The following is a 20,804-nucleotide window of genomic DNA, read 5'->3' on the forward strand; positions in this document are numbered from 1 at the left end:
GGGAAAGCAGTTTAACCCTGTGAGTACTAAGCAGCAATTAAACCACGTGCAAAATTCTCCAGTAGTTGGTTCGTTAGTTTCCTGTTAAATATGGATAATGTGGCTGATTGTTTTAAGTTACTTTCCAGCTCATTCCATAAGTTTGGACCTCTATAGTATATACTGAAACTGGTACATCTTAGTTTTGTATTTTTTTTATATACATTAGCCCTGGTGAATTTCATCGTTGGAACACATACTCACTGTGTGTTGGTCTTTTGATGGACTTTCCAGGAGATGTCTTACCTTTCTGCCAGTCAACCCGTGGGGAACCTGCAGAACTTCCAAAAGTTGATCACTCATCATACCGGAAGTCAGCGACAATCAGTTTGTTCATTTATTTATTTATTTATTTATTTATTTATTTATTTAAGCTACAGTTGGCTGAATGGATGATGGGGAAGAGTATCACTCGATGAAATGTTATAAATATTCAATATGACCATGTATTAGCCAAAGTAGCTCGTAATGTTTTGTCCATTTTGGCACAGATTTGTATCTGCTTTATATGGGACTGACTATAATGATTCTGTTTCTATATGAGCACTTCTAATATCATTTGAATAAAATAAAATAAAATAAAATAAAATAAAATAAAATAAAATAAAATAAAATAAAATAAAATAAAATAAAATAAAATAAAATGTGATTTGATTTGATGTGATGTGATGTGATGTGATTTCTTCCTTCTTGTGGTATATAAATAATAATGAGGCACCAAGCAACCAATTAAAAACACATATCCGTGTGCGTCCATGAATAGACTCCCAGCAGTGACAAACAGTCATTAACGTTGTTGTTTGCTTTTATCGATTTAAAAAAGAAACCACATTATTTATTACGGGTGGTCGTATCGCGGCGGCAGAAACAAAGCTACGGGGGGGTGCGGTCTGTCCTGTAGGCGAGGACGGAAGCGGAAATTCGGCCATCTCCTCGTACACTGGAGCTACAACAGGGTCAGTACACACTTCATTTAGATATTTTCCGCGCTCGGCCGTGGATATTCCCCCCCACGTTTGGCCGTTTGAGCGAGTCTTTCCCCCGCTGCCCTGGCGCTGGACGTGTCCCCGCTGCAGCCCGAGCGGCGCGTCCGTCATCGCAGCAGTTACCAAGTAGCAGCAGCAGCAGCAGCAGCTAGCTCGCTAACTGCCACAGTGCTAATCTGTCCTAGCAGCAGCAGCAGCAGCAGCAGCAGCAGCAAGTGATTTCTTTTATCAGCTGGCAGGTAACCGCAACTTTCCTTTTTTTTAACCATTCACTGTTGATGCCGGAGACTCCCCGGGCTGTCTGGCTACAGTTTGTTCGCAGGTGCTACGCCCTCCTGAGCTCCCGTGTGTACTTTTAACAGACTTTTTTTTTTTTTTTTTTTTAACCAGAGCCTGGTGGGAAAGTGCTCGCCAACAGTTTTCGATTAGCTTCCCTCGCTAGGTGGCTAAAGCTAACATCACCGAATGACAGCTGCCGTCAGATAGTTGATTAGTCGATTAACTGTGTTTTGAAATGCTCGTTTTGCAACATTTTTCAGACGCCCCTTCTCCCCGTCGCAGCCCACCGCCGCTCGGTGTGAAGTTGGCTGGTGCACCGTTAACTGACAGCTCGGTTGCTATCGTTTCGTGAGGTGTGACAGTGCACGCAGCGTTCGGCTCTCGGTGGTTAATGTAATCTCTGGGTGGAAGGGGGGTTACTTCTTTGTCGGGCTGTGCAGTGGGTGATAGGAGGAACAAGTTAAATGCCTCCCCCTCCCCATGCAGGGTTTGTGTAAGAGCAGCTGGGTGTAGCGGGGACTGTGATTCCCTGATAGCCCACTCCGACGTGTCATTCATGAGTAACTTTCGAACTTCCACATGTAATTTCCAAACCGATTGCCTTCACTCCTGTGGCATTTCAGACTTAATAAAGTGCTATTGGTTCTCGGCCAGTCATAATCTGTCGGGAATATTTGATATTGGCAATAGTTGACTCACTTTTACACACTTCTGCCCTGCCCTTGATCACAGATTAGGTGGAGTGTCTGAACTTTGATACAGAGCCCCTGAAGTGACTTTTGCAATGGTAGCCTGATGCTCACTTATACAGCACATTGAAAGGGTTTGTATGACCTGAAAACTTAATCATCAGATGCAAAGTATAAAGACCCCCCCCCCCCCCCCCCCCCTGAAGATTTTAAACCTCAGAACAGTTTTCATTCAAGTTCTTATTGCTATGGCTTAAAGCATACCATTGATTTCCCCTTCTGTCAACTTTAGAGAGAGTTTTGATGAAAATACACCTTGGTATTAATGTGAAGTGTGAGAAATGAACAGTGATGATTAATTAAAAACTGTGGAAGGGAAAAACTATCTGCATGTACAATAAATGTATCTTAAAATCCATCATAATGTCTGGCAGTCATAGTATAGGATTGTACATATTTGATTATCCCAAAGCGGAAAATATTTAATGTTGTTCATGGTCGAGTAGAAACAACTTACAGATAACACAAATCATTGCAAAGTTCTAGAAAACAGCGAGAAAGATATTGGTAATAAACAAAGATACCCAATATCATGTTTACCTTTTTGTAGTTATGGAGGTCAGTGTGTGTACATTTCTGTCTTGGTTATGTCTGAGTGCGATCGGCTGCAGCCCGAGGGAGTCGAGAGCAGCTCAGCTTCTTGGACTGTTGGACAATGTTTATTCTGTGGGTGGAACACATTGATTCATCCTAAGTTGCAAAGAAATTGTGCTTTTTTTTCCCCCTCATTTGTAAGAGGGAGTAATTGAATCGATGCTTAGCACTTTATTGTAGGCTTATATCAGTTTTCATTTTAGTCAACTTATCCCACAGCAGCCTTTTCTGCACTGGTGTGTATCTTGTGAAGATTATGTCCATGTTTAATCTCACAAAGAGAAAGTAATGTGATTTAAATAAAACACTCGGGTACTTCACCGAGGATCATTGACACGCCTACAGTCAGCAGCGTTTTGACCTAGGTGACACCTCAAAGTGTCCTATTTATGACATGAGCTCAGGTCACATCTGTTTGGTGAGAAAATGCAGATTGTGGCTGTGAAAGGATGCATCTGGTCAGCAACAATGTTTCAGTCTGCTGTGTAAGCGATCAAATACAAACAATGCTCTGTAGATACGAAGGGATCAAGTGGTATGCCATGGAACGATTCTCTCCAGCAGACAGGATGAGTCTGACGTTTATGTCAGATTCAGCGTGGCCTTACAGTGACGACACAATACTGTGACAAAAAATGTTTTGCTGATGTGCTTTTTTGTTTTGTTTTACTACTGTCAAATAGTGTGAAGTTGTCAAACATTTTAAAACGTCAATGATTGTTGACTCGATTTGATAATCAGCTACAAGTTTGACGAGGTAAATCATGTACTTGAAGTAAACCACATGCAAAACGTAAGACGCTTGTCCTCGCAATCATATTTTTACTATAAAAAGGATTCCTGACAATATATCTTGCTCCATTGGAAAGAATAATTAGTCCTCTTGTAAATATTGCGGCATTTGTGGGATGAGCAATAGAGCAGAGTGTATTAAAAAAAAACAAAAAAAACTGTCATATCTTCTCTGCTAATACCAAATAGCTTTTGTTTGCTGTTGACACTTGTTTGGTGGTTGAAGTCTAAAGAAACAAGACGTATTTGCAGTTTTAACAATTTATTCCTTCAACAAACTGAAGCCAGGAATCGACAACAAAGAAAAGCTTGTAGGCATTGACAGAGAAGATTTGGCAATTGTTTCATGGGGCAACCTACACACTGAGCTCTGCTGCTCATCTCACAAATGATTGTTCATTACAAGTATGGCACAATTTAAAAACAATGAAATAATTAGTCTCTCTAACGGTCTAAAAAATTTTGCCAGTAATAATGCAATTTTTTCACAATCTGCTCGAGTAAAAGTTTTCTTTCTATTTGGACTTGTTTCAGAGATGGAGATTGAGTTTATATAATCTATAGCTTCCAAAATGTAATTATAAAAAAGCATTTTCAATTCCTAAGCCACAGACTGAGCAGGGAGATGAAGCACTTCACTAAAACGTAGCATCATTTTCAACCATGTGTGGATCAGCTGCAGATCATGTGATTTTATTTTCCTCTGAATATCTGCTTTGTCTTAATTTTATAATGGCTACTTTGAAATGTGTCCGAGCAGAAGTTGCAGCCCGGCTGTTGGGCTGTGGCGTTCCACTCCAAATTGATGTGCATTTGATTTTAACCAAAATATTGGTCTCGCTCCATAGTTCTCATCTCCCTGCGTCTGCAGCTTTTGGACCCAATGTTGCCACGGGAAGAAAGAGACAAGCTGAGACGTAACACTCCATGAATGAGTGGTGGACAAGATAGAGAGAGGAAACAGCCCCAGGAAGAGAGGCCCCCTATTCTGCATCACTCTTGTGTAACAGGTGTGCAAGACACTGACATGACACGACCAGGAGTTACAACTTTTCTGGCACAAATGCCATCTCGTAATTCTTCTTCTTATGGTCTCATTCTCTTTTTATATATAGACACACACAATGCATGTTTGATTATCATAATGAGATTGTCAAAAAAAAAATAATACAAAATACATATACATCAAATGTGTCTTGAGCGAGTCATGTTCTGTGTTTGCTTGAAGATACTTGTTTTGTGCTCGAATGAGACCTCACAGGTTTTGATCAAATTGCATGAACGCAGGTCAACGTAGACTAAAACATGCAGACTTGGCTTGCCACCGTCGTTGCAGATGTTGCCAATCACACTTCCTCAAATGGATGGCGTCAATGCTGCCATCACACTGAATAACTCCATGTTACTCTCGTCTTTTGATTTTTAATCTTCTCATGGTCTTGTTACCATGTTACAAAGTCTTTTAGATTTCTATTTGTTGGTTATGAAGCTGCATCCCATTACCTGTAGTTGACAATCCTTCATCTGCTCTTCAGATTGCAACAGAACTCAGCGGCCAGACCGTTGCCATGTCGACCTCATCGCTACGGCGACAAGTAAAGAATATCGTCCACAACTATTCAGAGGCTGAAATCAAGGTTGTGTGTCTCTCACTTTGTTTTTTTTTCTCATCATTTCTGCCTCTTTTTTTTCTTCTGTACACATTCGCCATATGTTCTCAACTGAAGTGTGTCCAATTGATCTGAGCCTTACAAATGACATTATGCAGCTTCTGTTAATTTAATATCGCATTGAGGCACTTCCTCGCTCGGGCCTCTTGTTACATTCATTATAAGATAATCGAATCACACCCGGTCAGTCACTGTTTTGCATCTGCTGGTTGCGAAGATTGAAAGTTGAACCCTGGTTGTGTTGCTGTCCAGGTTAGAGAGGCGACGTCCAATGACCCATGGGGCCCCAGCAGCTCGCTTATGTCAGAAATTGCTGATCTGACCTACAATGTTGTGGCCTTCTCGGAAATCATGAGTATGGTTTGGAAACGCCTCAATGACCATGGCAAGAACTGGAGACATGTGTACAAGGTTTGTGTGTGCTGCAGGAGAACTCACAGTTCATTTTCATTTGCCTGATAGTAAATTATGTTCTTTTCCATTCCATTTTCACATAATTTAAATGTAGCCCGTGTCAAAATAATTCCTTTACACACAGTATAGCATGTTGTTCAAGTTAGATGGAATAACTTTAACTTGATCTTCCAAATATTTCGACAGTCCAGCTACGAAATCTAAGAACATCCGTGACATGCACCTCGTTCTGTGCTTAATTCACTGCTGAGTAAGGAGTGTATTTTGTCTGACTCACTTGCTACACGAGTGGTCAGTGAGTCAGTGAGGGAGTGATGCTTTCCTCACACCAAATATTAGTGTTGTCATAAAATGTTTGGGTTTCATGGTTTGCTTTGTTTTTCTGTTGGGTTTTTTTCATAATCTTTCCATTTGAGTTCACCTATTACAAGTTACTATTGATTTTCACTCCAGTTTAACTTGTGCTTTATGTTGGATGGCTTGAATGGATGTGATGTTTTACCAAAACATGTTTGCTGGTTTAACACCTCAGTTTCTATTGCTTTAACTTGTACAACTTTTCTTCAGTGAGTCGCTTGTTGTGATTTTTTATTTACATTTTTATTTTTTTTTTATTATTTCTACCAGGCTATGACTCTTATGGAGTACCTGATTAAGACGGGTTCTGAACGTGTTGCCCAACAGTGCCGAGAGAACATATACGCAGTCCAGACCCTCAAAGATTTCCAGTACATAGACAGAGATGGCAAAGACCAGGTACACAAACACTCTCATGCCCTCCGAGATGAAACGAAAGTTGAAGTGTTTACGGAGTAAGGTCCCCCTTTGTGGAATGCAGGCGCACTTGTCAAACATGCCGCTTCATGGTACATTCAAGGACATCTAACAAAGTGTTAAGCCTTTTGTGCAACCTTATAAAGTGGTTTCAAACTTGCCTACTAATTTAAGAAAGTACGTATATACTGATTAAAAGTGTCTGCATTTATTTGAAACTGTCTTGTTTATATAGTATAAAACACTCAGATTGATGCAGTCAGTGCATGTGTGACACTTTATTTTACAGGGTGTGAATGTGCGAGAGAAAGCCAAACAGCTGGTGACACTCTTGAAAGATGAAGAGAGATTAAGAGAGGAGAGGATCCACGCCCTCAAAACCAAAGAGAAGATGGCACAGACCTCCAGTGGTAAGACGCGGACGATGATCAGTGTTTTAACGAATTCAACAAGTGGTTGGAGCTGTAGTGGTACAGTCTGTTCTTGTCTGTGCAGCCTCCTCAGCACCATCAGCACCCAGCCTCGGGGGCAGCCTATCACTGGGCTCCCACTCTGGAGGGGCCGACCCTGAGCAGGCGTGGCCACAGAGTTCTGGAGAGGAAGATCTGCAGCTCCAGCTGGCCTTGGCCATGAGCAAAGAGGAGGCAGAACAGGTAACATAACAATAGAGGGAAAAAGTTTGCCGCTGCTTTCATGAAGGTTTTTTTTTTGTTTTAAACTGATGCGACACCTGTTTACACAAAGGAGTGTTGTAGATGACCTTGACGTGAAACACCTAGCTTTCTCTCACCATTTAACCCCTGACCTCCCCCAGAATAGCACGGACCCTCTGGAGGATGCAGACTTCCGCTATGCACTCACACTCAGCAAAGAGATCCACCAAAAGGTCAGGGGCAGAGAGTGTGTCCAGCTGACTGGCGGTCCAGTCAGCAAATATCTGTCTTTCTGTCAATTGAAATTCTTCAAACGTGCATCAAATATTGAATCAAGAAAAAAAAGTCATACTCGAGATTTGCCACGTCATTTGCCCAAAGATACAAATTTGGACTAAATGCAGTGATTCTGTTGTGATAATTTAGTTTTTCTGTAAAATGACACATTTTTTGAGATGGCTTAAACTTAAAAAAATAAGGCGGGGGGTGGTTTGCTTTTCAAATCTTTCTCAAAATGTATTTAATATGAGCATCTAAATCATGAATCATCAGTAATGTAATTATATCTAGGGTATTAGCAAATATAATTGATTATTTTTATCATTGATCTGAAGTATTGATGATCATGTCCGCCCTGGTGCCCGTTCACAGCATGCCTTCACCTCGACTCCTGATTTGAAATTCTCTTCTCTTAATACGCCTTTCCTTTGTTGTGATTCCTTTTTGTTCTCTTTGGAAGTTGTTTGCCCGCTTAACTGAAGTAGGTACAGCCCAGCATCTTTTGTATCACTTCAGTTAAGTTTGTTTACTTATGCCAAGTCTTTACAAAATATATTGACCCTTATCGTTGCTTATGTAACGTGCCAACGTTCCTCCTCTTCCCAACAGATCAGGTAACTTGTCTCTGCAGCTCTCCCAAGTTCAGCACTGTTTTTGTCATGTTGTCAACAATCTACACTGTCCTTGGTCATGATTGTGTTTCTATTGACAACGTTTGCACACGCTTTATATGCGGCATTTCGATAACGACATTTAGCGTGGTTAATATTTAGCACCTCAACTGTTGACACAGTTACCGATCAGAGTCCAACTCAAACCTCAGAGGATACTGTGTAGACCATCTGATCCTGCTCCCCATGCAGAGTGAACAGCTTCACACTAACCCTGCAACCGCCAAGTGGGTTAAAGTTGCTCGGTCATCGTGAAAATGGCTTCTGTAACATCAAAGACAGTACGTTTCCTCATGTTCTAGTCGGTATTTTATTATTAGATTGTCAAGTCCTTCTTGTAGCTCTCATTTCAAATATTCAAAAGTCGCCATCAACTCAGCCAATCAGAGCTGCTTTTGGTGTTTGAACCTCTTCAGTGTGGCTTTGACTCCCTGTATCTCCCAAGGTCACTGTCTACATGTTTACCGTAGGAATCATTCAAGTTCAAGATAAATTTTCTAAACTCTAATTTCTTTCATGTAATTAACATCAGTGTCTTGTGATTTAGTGATCAGTCAACCGATGTTGACTGCCCGTTGGTTGTAGACAATGATCAAAGCTTAAGGTTTCCAGCCTGATCTGTAAACTGAGCCAGTGTCAGGCTTTCTCAAGGTGTGTTCTCAGGTTGCTGTGTGATTTGCAGGAGGAGCGGCTGCGTAGGGGCGATGACCTGAGGCTGCAGATGGCCATCGAAGAAAGCAAGCGGGAAAAATCCAAACCTGAAGAGGTGTGTTCCTGGCAGAGACGGATATCTCACGCTCCCTCTTGGCTTTGTTGGCTTTCTGTTTGATGTTTTCTGCTTTATTGGTTTGGATTTGGCTGCACGGATTACATATTTATTGGCTTTTTCAGTATTGAGCAAATAAGCACCAACCTTTTTGTGTATAGTCTTAAAAGGCTTCGTGGAGTAATATTCTTAATTAAATATCAGCTTTATAATTTTTGAAGTATAAATCTTATCACACAAGTAGAAAGACCATGTTAAGCTAAAATGCATCACTGCAGATTAACATCGGCTCAGCTTCCAACTTCTACAATAATATACATCCTGGACAGATTATCAGTTCGTTGTGGGGAGAACAGAAATGCGTCACACTGAAAGGGTACAGAATCAGATTGTTCCTGCTGGGAGGAAGCGAGACTAACCACTAACGGACCGATCCAACCTGAGCAGGCTCAGAGTAGATGCTGGAGCACTGTTTGAGAAGTTTGTGAAAAGTCTCCATTGTAGTCAGTAATGTTTTAATTTGTTGTAGACTCAATCAAAATTAGACCAGAGACTCGGATAAAGTCACAAAAAGTACTACAGATTTTGTTAGTCTGAAAGTTCAAACCTATTTTTATGGATTTTGATCAGAGTTTGTATTTGACATTTTATAGAAGGAGATAAAACATTGAAGTACAAGACGTGTATGTGAAGTGCACAGTACTTATCGCCCATGAATAAAATCTATTGAAGTGATTCAGAAGCAACTTCATTCGCCGTCATTTCATCAGTCCACCTTTGTCTGGTCCCTGTCTGAAAAGGTCAATCTGCTGTCCCCCCACTCTGACACAGTATTGCAGTCCTACAGGGTTTAATATCGGCTTTATTCGAGTACTCCAATGTGTTCAGGAAGATTCTAAGTGATAGAACAAAGTTTTTTCTCTTTTTGTTGATTCAGCCTTTGTTCTTCTCATATTTTCTGAAAACGTCTTGTCCTGTGATGATCATCACTGTGGTTGACATTATCCTTGTAAGAAATAGTACGTCTCACTTAAGCAGTAGTGATTAATATATTTTCTTGTACAGGGTGCCCTGATGGAGCTGAGTGCTGTGGACCCCTGGGGGGGCTCTGCTGCTGCTGCTGCTGCCGTTGCCACTGTGGGCTCTGCTGGTCCCTCACCACCGCCCACAATGACTGCCCCAGCTGCGTCGGGCCCCTGGGGTGCAGCCCCCTCAGATCCATGGGGAGTACAATCACCCACATCCCCTACCAGCTCCGACCCGTGGGGCGGGGGAGCCCCACCCACTATAGCTCCTCCTCCCGACCCCTGGGGAGAGACGTCCAACAGAGTGAACAACGTCGACCCGTGGGCAAGCTCAGGTAAGCAACTGGCAGCGCCGGCCACGTACCGACTGTGTAGCCAATCAGGTGGGTGGGACTGTTGTCATCGCTGAATGTTTGGAAAAGTGGATGAACGAGTTGAACGCTGTTGCTCCTCTTCACTCCACGTTTCCTTCTCCTGCCCTCATGAAGGTCCTCTCACGTTTACTGCCATGTTCTTCATGCTGTCATATCTGATCGTCTCACTTTACACGCTTTCAGTTTGTAATGAGGAAAGCAAGCATGCTGAATCCATCCTCCCTCTGTGTCTAAACCAGAGATTTTTATCCTCTTGTTTCTACTCAGGACTGACTGTGGCTGTGTCTCAACCAGAGCTGTCTCTTCTCTCGCCCTTTTCTGCCTTTTTTATAATTTACAAAGTTGCTTCTTATCTCTCCTTTACCTCCACTGAGCTCCTAAAATGAAATCGGCTAACGTGGTGGACATAAAATCAGAGCGCGTCCTCACGGGCACAGTGGAGAGGTTGAGGAGAGAAACGCCGCTGTTGGAACCCAGCCCAGCTTCCTGCTCCCCCTTCTTGTGGGTTGTACCTGTAAGGTGTTGTGTTAATCCTCCCCTCCCCTGCGTCTCCTCCCCTCCCCTGTAGCTGTGACCCCCCCCAGTGCTGACCCCTGGGGCCCCTCAGTGCCACCCAGCACTTCCTCCTCGGGGGGGCCAGTAGACCCCTGGGCAAGAGACGGGCCTGGCCCTGCCTCTGACCCAATCACCTCCGACCTCTGGAGTGGCACCGCCAAACACACAAACGGCACAGGTACATTGACACGTAAAGTTACACGGACTCATGAACGCTGAAGGTTCAGGTACTTTACATTATATAGACTCTCAGCTGCATGCACCCAACAGTTGTCTTGTCTCACATTTCATCCTCCTCGAGTTCTTGCCACTGAGTTCTATTTTGTTTTCCTGATCAAACCTTTTCTCTTCTCTTTGATCGTTGCTACTGTTCATCGCTCTTTGTCCGCCGCTCGCCCTTTTCAGGAGATCCCGACCGACGAGGCTCTTCAACAACAGGCTCCCCGGTGCCCTTTGACCTGTCCTCTCTCGGTTCTTCACTCCCCGTTCGTAAAACTCCTGAGTCCTTCCTCGGCCCGAACGCAGCCCTGGTCGACCTCGATTCCCTGGTGTCATCTAAACCCAAACCTAAACAGCCACCGCCCCCCTCCATCTCTTCTTCCTCAGCGCACAACCCCTTCCTTCAAAATACAGGTGAGGTTTACACATAGGAGTCGATGACTTGTACCTGTCACATTGCAAGAGTCTTAAGTCAACATTAAGAGTTTGTGCTCCTCGGCTCTTTTCCTGTCAATGATTTAAAAACAGGCAGGATCAAGTTTATCTGAAAACCTCGAATTAGAAGCCGCGTGTTGAAAGTACAACAATAACCTTTGAGGCAAAGCAGAGCTGCACTTTCTGCAATATCTTTTATCTGAAATCTCTTCTGACGACGTTAATACAACCATGACGGATGCTTTACTTTTAAGTCTGTAAGAATCTGCTCTGTGGTGAACTTTGAACATTTAGGAGCTGCACAGTGAAAACGCCTCAGAAGGCAGTTGCGACTTTAAAAAAATACAAAAATAAATAAAAAATTCGAGCACAAGTAACTAATTACTGTATTTTTTTTCCAAGTCGGCAACAAATGACAATATTAATACACTCAAATGTTTCCCAAACCAATCATGACCAGCATGGGAAATCTGCCCTCTAAACTCTCATCTGCCAGTGTTTTCTACTGCATGTTGCTTCTTTGGCTTCATGATTTCTGCGGCGTTGAGCGTGTTGGTTTTCATTCTAATAATTCAATAGCTTTTCCTCCTTAGTTATGGGCTCAGTGCCGTCTACTGTTCACTTCTGGGTCACAGTGCATCCAAATAAAAAATGGCAATAAAGTTACTCTACCGGAATCCAAATGGGAAAAATAAAACATTTCGGAGTCGGTTTCAATGAGTCTCACAACATTTACGACTATTCTCATGGTTTGAAGACTCTTTCTTTAAGAAAGTTGATATTTTCGCTGGAGCTGCCAACAACGTCATCTTTGATATCTTCGGAAACCTGCCGCATGGGTTTCTGGGATGACATCCGTTACCAAAACACGGTTTGATGGCTACAAATTCCGGTTTCTTTATAAACAAATTGACTTTGGTGTGATCGATTTATGCAGCTGCGCTTTGGAAATGAGTGATGATGGTCTTGTTTTCGTGTATTGGTTTATTCCCTGTGCAGAAGTTGTTCATTTTATGGGAAGTATGTTTTAAATATTTTTTCTTGTAGATTCACTTTAAAGCTTGCTGGTCGTGTGGTTTCAGTGTCGTTCTCCGTGCCAGTTTTGGGCTGCCGTCCCTGAACAAAACCTGATTTAGGTTTTGGTTTTTTGTTCTGTCCCAGGCTCATCTCCTGTTCCCGGCATGGCGGTGACTCCGGGCAGTACCATCTCCAGTAGAGGAGTTTCTCCCACGCCTGCTTCCTCTAACCCGTTTGGAGTGGCCCCCGCCATGACCTCCATCTCGCCTCAGCCATCATCACTTGGCCTGAGCGGCCTCCGCACCAGTCCAGTGCCTCCCAATCCCATGCTGGGCATGGTCCAACCAGGCATGGGCATGGGGCCGATGAGTGTGGGGATGGCCGGCCCGGGGATGGGCCTGGGCATGATGCAGGCCAGCCCCATGGGCATGCCCTACGCCGGGCTCTCTCCGATGGGGCCGCCCGGCTCGGCCCTGCTGGGTCCCGGAGGCACACCGAGTCCTCAGCTGATTTTGGGTGGGCCTGCTGGAACGGGGGGAGTGATGGGGGCAGGAGGATCAGTGGGAGGAGGCGGAACAACGGGAGCGAGCACCAATCCGTTTCTTCTTTGAGGAAGCCTCGCCACTACCTTGCTCCCTCTACAGCCCTCTCTGTCGTACCTGCTGCCCCCGTCATCCATCTCCCCTCAACACAGTTTGTGTCCACAGAGAAATGTCTACATCTCTATATTTAAAGTTAAAAAAAAAAAATTATCTAAATATTTTGTTTGTTTTCCTTTTAAAAAGCATTATTTCATTTCAGATTAATTATTATTTTTTTTTTCACATTCAGTTCCTTTTCATTTCACTTATGGGTTACTTTGGGGTGGGAAATAGAGATCTATTTATTTTTGTTTTAATCCAGTTCCGTATCGTCCGTCACGTCGTGGTTATTTTCTCCCAGTCCTGTGTTGAAATGAAGGAAAGTCTGTTCAAGCAGAAGACTCTCGCAGGAGTGTCCCTCTATTCTAACACCGCTGCACAGCAAAGGAGACGGAGGGAGAGGCGACATAGCCACTAACAAACTGAGCAGACAAACTGTTGTACCAGCCTCTTCCTCTTTTCTCCCCTTGTGAATGAAGACACACACTGAAGCACTGAAATGAAGGATCATTTCTAACAAACTCCAGACTGAGACACGGGACTGAGAACCCCGCATTAACATTTCAGACACAATGTGATCAAATTACTCCCATCTATTTCACTCTTAATTTAATGTAAATGTAATTTATTTTTTTCCAACTTTTGGGAACAAATAAACAAGAAAAATCATGTGTGGAGATGCCATTTTAATCAAATGTTGGGGTTTTTTTCGGGTTTTTTTCTTCCTGACTATTGTAGAAAACTAAAGAAAGCTCCGACATCTGTGATCCGATGGAACCGTGTTGAATGTGTTTGTTTGCTGCCATGTGTGACTGGGAAATGCACATTTGTGAGCGTGCAAGAATGCAATAGAGCCCGATTTCTGTGTATATGTATCAGTATCTGTCCCCATTTCCCTCTTTGTCCAAATTCATTTCAGTGACTCAGAAAAGGAAGGAATGAAACCTTTTTGTTTTTTGAAAATCTGCACTTGCATTGATTTAATGGTATTACAAGGGGTCACATGTTTTTCAGCCAATGTTTCACCTTTTTTTTTTTTTTTTTTTTGTTAATCAGGTTTTCTTCTAAATACCACATTTCATATTGGATCCCGTTCAGGTTGAAACATAACCACTCTGTCCTTGTGGTTCACAGCCCCCTCTTTCCACTGGAGGGGCAGAGCTACTGAGGCTTCTTTAAAAAGGAAAAAAGAAAAGACAATTATTTCAGTGAATGGAAGGAGAACAAAACAACAGGGACTTGACAACATGCTCCATGCTGTTCTTTTAATTTAGTTTGATGAATTTGTTATTTTATATCAACAAGGAAAAAAAAAATCTCTTTTATTGGGTAAGGTTGAATTTTGTGTGGTGTTGACTGTGAACATTCACATTTGAAAAGTAAAATGGGAAAAAAAAAAAAATCAAAAGAAATTTATGAAATAAAATAAAAACACAGGATGTGTTTGGCTTTCTTTTTTTTTTTTTTTTTTCCATGTCCTTCTTTCCAGCTCTTAACATGCAATAATCACAAGAAGAAGTTGAAGTTTTTATTTGTTTATAAAATTTTATGTCCAACAAACACCAGCCTGCCTTCTACCTGCACACCGTACGAGAAGCTTAACTATGGAACGAACCCTGCGCCATCAGGAACCGAATCTGACATCAGATTTTAGGATGAAATGTTGACTTCATTGAAACGGAACGTAATTCTCTGAAGTTTTCTTCAATTCAATTTCAGGTTTCCTGCATTTAATATCTTGGTCATCAAGGAAGAACAATCACGTGCAAGTCATGTCTGACTCTTATAGGTCCAGCTTTTTTAGAATGTTTCCTATACGTCAATAACAGGCCATGTTGTGCTTTAGTTTTCACGTCCTGTCTGGGATTTTAAATTCACGAAAATGTCCAGTTTTCTGTGTTCAAGGGAATGTCCCTTAAGACATAAATTGAGTAAAGTTTTCAAACATTAAATTGTCAAAATATAGTCAGCCTAATTTTAATAACATCAGTTTATACGGTGTAGTTCTAGGTTGCACCTATGGTATTCTTTAGAAGGTGACTCTTCTACCAGCTGTAGGCTTCGCTACAAGAACTTGACACATGAATTGAAACTGAGGTGTCAATTAAAAAACCCAAAACAGAAATGAAGACAGTGTTGGCAGTGTTATTGTTTTCTCCTGGAAGTTATTAAAAATACATTTTTAATTTAGAATCTAGTGGGATTGCCCCGCCGCCGAGTGTCACTTTCCATTAAAATGTAAAATTGAATATCAAGCTAAATATTTCTATTTTAAATGATGCTATGCAAATTTCATGTTCTTGTGGCACAACATTTGTTCCATCCTAAACACTACTTACAGCATATGAATTCGAGTAACGAATGGAAAGACAAAACAAATTTCAACTTTGAAATACAACATTCAGTCATATGCGACGACCTTGATCCCAGACTTGCTCTCAACAAAGCTTTCAAATGTACAACAGTGAGGCAGCTGCGACTAAGAGTTAGGCAAGAATGACCACTGACATTCCTCTGATATGTTTCTTCACACACACGTACACACACACACACACACTGCTGGCGGTCACGCCAGCAGAGAGTCCCAGTCAAAGTCGTCCTGGATCTCCTCGCTGTTGCTGTGGAGACTCTTGAGAGGAGGACGCTGCCGCGGCGTCAGCGACTGAGGCTGGATCCCGGCTGAAACGCAGAGGAGGAACATGAACAGAGTTAATGCTGGAAGGAAGTGAGACCACATCAAAATAATGACTTCACTTTGAATCACTTCTCCTTTCTGTCAACGGTCTGTTTCTGAGAAAACTTTGAACAGTACTGCCCAAACGAGTCCATCACTCAGCTCAGCGCAAACAAAAACCTAATTTACTGAGAAGAACTGAACAAAGGGTGTTCACATTAAACACTGATTAATCGTCCATTCATTCACTCTTAAGTGTTACACATTAACTAATAATCTTTCTTACTCTGTGACATTTTGTTTTTACAGCACTGCATTTGGTATTTTACCTCTGACCATTATTGTTCATTTGCATTGTGAGACAGTGAAAAAAAGCTCAACAAAATGCGACCCATAAGGTTTTGGGTTCAGTTTAATAGCTTACTAACTGCACCGAAGAAGCAGACGTTGTAAAGAACAAAGATTCCCTTCCTGCTTGATGAAACAGCGAACATGTTGTGAGAGGGAGAAGTTGGGGCCTCACCGGTTGTGCTTGCCGGCTGCGTTAGCTGTGGTCTCGGGAAACTGGGCCCCTGCATGTGCACGGCCCTGCGGGGCGGCTGGGCTCCGTTGGAGGGGGAAACTAGCGGAGAGTAGGCGATGGGTGAAGGGTGAGTGAGGCTGGCGAGGGTGAGGGGCGAGTTGGCGGAGAAGGGGGTTGCTTGAAGAGGGTGGGGTGCGCCGAGGGCCACGGGGGAGTTACATCCCGAGGTGATCATGCCTTTCTGAGCGAAGAAGCGGTTGAGAGAGTCACAGAGGGAAGTGAAAAGCGCCGGGTCCAGCGCCCAGTCGGACAGCTCCGCCTGCCGCATGCTCTCCAGCAGGTCTGGGAAGAGAAAACCAAGAAGCTTGTGATATCCAACATATCTCCCATTGCTTGTATTACTTTATAAAATGTTATGATATCTTATAAATTAAGAATTTACAAAAAAAGGGCTTTGATTGTTCCAGTTTAGTTGTAATACATGAAATATTTATGGACATTTTACTGTTTGAATTCGAAATAAGAAAATCTTGAATTTTTTTTGATGTCTTTGTATTTGATGGGACTCACTTAATTATTACAATCAAAACTTTGCATTTGCTGATATACTGAAAAATTGCATTATTGCACGTTATCCCGCTATGGTCAGTTTCATGTCACCAAAATCAAAACCCAAGTATCAGATCTTTCCAGATTAGAGGCTGCAGCAACAAAAAGAGTTTGTGTTCTCTGATGAGAAGTGAGACTGTGGTGAACAGCACAGACCTGGGTGACCAGAGAGGTCAATGTTTGCCCAGTCTAGACTGCTGGCAATGCGGAAGCTCTCCTTCAGGGAATCCTGGTGACTGAACCAGTCTGGTGGCACGGCTGCAAGGCAGACGGGAGGAAGGCAACTTTAGAAAAGCGGTGAACTTTCCCAGGTTATGCAAATGTTTATGCAATTCCATCATGACTGCGCCGACAGGCCAAAGCCAGCCTTACTGTAGTGTGAAATGCGCTCCGGGTCAGGAGGGTGTAAGGCAGGTGCAGGTGGTCCAGGTGGTCCAGGTACAGGATGAGGGGACATTGGAAGGAGAATGGGAGTGTGCAGTGGAGTAGTGTCATTACATGAACCAGCTATTGGAACAACATCCGCTGGAGAGAGAAGAAAATGAGTCATTCGAGCAAGCCATTAATTGATGTCATGTTGTTAAAACACACTTTACACTCACACTGAGAGCCTCCCCGCTCCCGCATCGTCTTGCAGAGTGACTTGAATGATGCGTACAAGTCTGGCAAGTTGAGCTCGTCGAAGGTGAAGCGCTGCGCGGGATCAGTGGAGGAGTTTGCCATGACCGCGGGAGTGCCGGCCACAGAGGGCGGGACGGCCTGTGCAGAGGGGTGACCGGGTCCCGTCACGGTGCAAGCGGGCACAGACGTCGAGTTGAGAGCGCAGGAGAAAGTGGAAACGTGTGCGGGACCTGAGGACAGCGTGGCGTCAGAGAAAGAAACAGCGGCTGGAGAGGCTGAAGACATGCTGGCTACAGAAGGAGGGAGGTTGGAGTAGGAGGAAACGGGTGGGTGAGGATGTGGGAAGGAGGTGAGGGAGGACATGGGGGCAGCAGGTGGGAGCAGAGCTGCGGGGGAGACGGACGGATGAGGGAGGCAGGAGACGGGGCTCGGCATGTATGGGGACGGTTGCTGCAAAAATAAGGACAAGACTTTAGACAAAGGCTGTTTTGGTTATGAAAAACAACCAGGCTGTGACGAAGAGGAGGGAGTGACTCTACCTTGGGCGGGGGGGGACAGAGGGAGGCAGAACGAGGTGACTGCTGCTGGATGGATCCAACTGGATCTGAGCTGAGAAGCAGGTGGTCTGTGTTTGACGCTCGTTGTGGTTGATGAGGGGAAGGCTCTCTCTTTGGTGGCTGAGGAACCTGCAACTGCACAACACAGTTTCTGAGTTTCAGTTGCCTTCAAAATAAAACCAAGTGAAACTAAACGAGTCCAAGCTCTCCACGTTCCCAGGCTTTGATATGCTCAAATTTTGAATTTTATGAAGATTTATGATTTTTATAGTTCTACTTCTGTAAAAAGTAGTGAAGTTACTTTAACCAAAAATATGAAGTTACTAGGAAAAGTTGGTGTTACTTTTAATTGTCTTATTAGTGTTGTGACACATCAACTGAGCTGTTAACTCTGTGTAGGTCGGTTGAATGAAGAGGGAATCCTATTTTGAAACTCAAGAGACCTAAATGACAGTCGACCTTTATGTTTAAAGTCTTGCTTCTCTTGATGGATAGAAAATTTACTTATTTAAGACAATAATATCTCTCTATAACTAAAGGCCTTAATTAAGATAGGCTTGCTTAATTTTACTGAAAATAATATCGACAAAACATAGAAGTAGTGCCTAAAGCCAAAGGAAAATAAATAAATAAATAAAACTATTTTTAGACCTACTGGACAGATAAATAGCAAAATAAACTTAAATAGTGTCCCGTTAAAATAATGTGGGTTTTTTTCCAATGTTATAATGCTAATGAAACAGGAGCTAAAGAAAAATACTTCAATCTTTAGTTTTCTTTGTCAGTGTGAGCTCTAAGGCACGGCATGTGAGCTCTGTGTGAATGGCAACAATATAAACAGTAATCAGGGTGAGAAAACTACAAAAATATTAAATGAATGTAACTGCAGTATTAATCTCATAATATTCATCAGTTAATAGCGCGTTACCGCCAGATGTAGTGGCATCACAGTAATTAATTACTTCCCACTGCTCCATCTACGCCACAAATCCAATAAGTAAATGAAGACTCATCCCTTTGAGAAGCTTTAGGTTAGACTATTTCTGCTTTGGACAGTATCCGTATCAAAACTGTTACTTCCTCACACTGTTGCATTTCTGATATTAACAAAAGCAAAATCTTGCTATAAAATACTTATATGAGTAATGGGCATACCTCTCCGTCCCTGTCGTCCTCGGGATAGGGTCGTTTAGGCGCCCTGGCTTGATTCACCTCAGAAGGTCCATCCATTGTCCAATAAGAGCCCTAGAAATGCATCAGAAATGTCAGCCATTACTCACTTTTAGAGGAGTACCAACTGACAGACTGACGGCTTCATGAAGTAGAACGTTGCTCACCTTGCCAGGGTCACTCTGAGGTCGAGGAACTTTCCTGAAACATTTATTCAGCGACAGATTGTGGCGAATAGAGTTCTGTGATAAAGGCAAACAAGTCAATAAACCTTTTGGAGCCACACGTGCAGACAGTTTACCAGAGAGGATATTTGTTAAGTAATGTAAGTTGGGTGGATCTGTCAGCTCTCATAAAAATGTGGAGAATACCAGTTTGCCTTTCCAGCAAATCTTAAAATTTATTTGAATGCCAGAGTTCTTGTATTTTCACAATGAAAACTATCAACGCTGACAGTAACTAATCATCTGTATTTTTCAGTCAACCTGAACTCACAGCACCAGTTACACTACTTGTTTGGCATGTAACTTATTTTTGAATTGTATTACCTCTGCTTCACATTCATTACTCATTTATATTGACTTTGTGTTGATAAGAACATCCCTCTCTCAGCATTTATGGTATACTGTACCCCGATTACAGTCGCACCGACCACTTGGATAACATGTATTTACTACTGTCTTATGTTTAAATATGGCGTGTCTGTGCCTTAAGCTTACTTTCCACCCGCGGCCTGCTCGGCTGTAGTATGGGAAGGTGTCACTGATCCAGGTGTAGATGTCATTCAAACTCAGCTTCCTCTCTGGTGCGGCTGCTATTGCCATGGCGATGAGGGTGGCATAGCTGTGAGGGGGCTTCCCTTTGCAGTTAGACTGAGAGGGGTCCGGCACCGAGGGTAGGAAGTCTGCTCTCTCTCTCCCTCTGTCTCTCTTCTTGTCCCTCTCCCCTCCTCCTCCTCCTCCTCCTCCTCTCTCTTTGCCCGAGCGCAGGCTGCTGAATCCCAGCTGGGGCAGCCAGTCGATGCTGGTGAGACTGGAGTCCAATTCCGAGGACATTGTTTTTCTTTTTCCCTGTCCAGGATCTGAAGGATCACGTAAGGAAACACTGGATGAACAAGTCATTTTACTCTCTGTTTTCCACAGACAGTGTGGAGGCACGGAGAGGGAGATCCTTTCCCCTGTACTTCCAGCCAACGTCAAATACAAACCAGTAAGTTCAGACACAAGATACTTTGTGCTGCTCTGGAATCCATCCACTCACAAGCAAAGACATGACATGAACATGCTTACGTCATAGTGTTTCCGGGTCTGCCAATATCTTATGAGGAAACAGAAACTTGCTTACCTTTCTATGGTCACTCGAGGCCCAAGGCCTTGAAAAGTGTAAATATTTTATGTTGTCATCAGCTGTGCACAGCTGCTCGCAAACTGGTGTACGCCGTTCCCTTCAGATCTCTCCCCTCAGCATGCCGACTCCCACACAGACTGGAATCAGATCGTCACTTTGTGGAAGTCTGTAACTTTGTAAACACATAAAAACTTATCGAAGAGCTTCCTTTTTCTCTCCCTCCCTCCCTCTCTCGCTCTCCTTCCCTTCCCTTTCTGTCTTCTCCAGACTTACGTCACCCACTCCTCCCCCCTGTGACATCACTCAAGAGTACCCACCTCTGTAAACTGGCCCCACCTCTTCAGGCATGCGCCAGTACTTCCTCAGCCTAT

The 20,804-nt window shown here is 43.1% G+C and overlaps 2 protein-coding genes across 4 annotated transcripts; one reads left to right on the plus strand and one right to left on the minus strand.

Moving 5' to 3' along the window:
- Positions 1-944: 944 nt before the first annotated feature.
- epn1a (epsin 1a) lies at positions 945-14,167 on the plus strand. 3 transcript variants are annotated; one of them, XM_080471735.1, is made up of 12 exons: positions 4,309-4,449; positions 4,975-5,076; positions 5,362-5,520; positions 6,151-6,279; positions 6,587-6,707; positions 6,793-6,950; positions 7,112-7,183; positions 8,583-8,666; positions 9,732-10,026; positions 10,634-10,798; positions 11,026-11,253; positions 12,436-14,167. In XM_080471735.1, the coding sequence occupies exons 2-12, from the start codon at positions 5,008-5,010 to the stop codon at positions 12,900-12,902; spliced, it is 1,947 nt and encodes a 648-aa protein (XP_080327861.1). In that variant the 5' UTR covers positions 4,309-4,449; positions 4,975-5,007; the 3' UTR covers positions 12,903-14,167. The 3 variants fall into 3 exon arrangements, with proteins under 3 accessions (XP_080327863.1, XP_080327862.1, XP_080327861.1); XM_080471737.1 differs by lacking the exons at positions 7,112-7,183; positions 10,634-10,798 and adding an exon at positions 945-1,264 and having other exon boundaries at positions 4,288-4,449; XM_080471736.1 differs by lacking the exon at positions 7,112-7,183 and having other exon boundaries at positions 4,288-4,449.
- Position 14,168: 1 nt separating this feature from the next.
- On the minus strand, positions 14,169-20,685 carry foxj2 (forkhead box J2). Its single transcript, XM_080471739.1, has 10 exons — positions 20,431-20,685; positions 19,806-20,167; positions 19,254-19,328; positions 19,072-19,161; positions 17,899-18,051; positions 17,341-17,809; positions 17,111-17,263; positions 16,895-16,996; positions 16,130-16,471; positions 14,169-15,611 (listed from the first exon to the last, which is right to left on the minus strand). The coding sequence occupies exons 2-10, from the start codon at positions 20,139-20,141 to the stop codon at positions 15,499-15,501; spliced, it is 1,833 nt and encodes a 610-aa protein (XP_080327865.1). The 5' UTR covers positions 20,142-20,167; positions 20,431-20,685; the 3' UTR covers positions 14,169-15,498.
- Positions 20,686-20,804: the final 119 nt, after the last annotated feature.

This window comes from Lipophrys pholis (genome assembly GCF_963383615.2).
Source record: "Lipophrys pholis genome assembly, chromosome: 9".
In the NCBI taxonomy this organism is placed as follows: Eukaryota; Metazoa; Chordata; class Actinopteri; order Blenniiformes; family Blenniidae; genus Lipophrys; species Lipophrys pholis.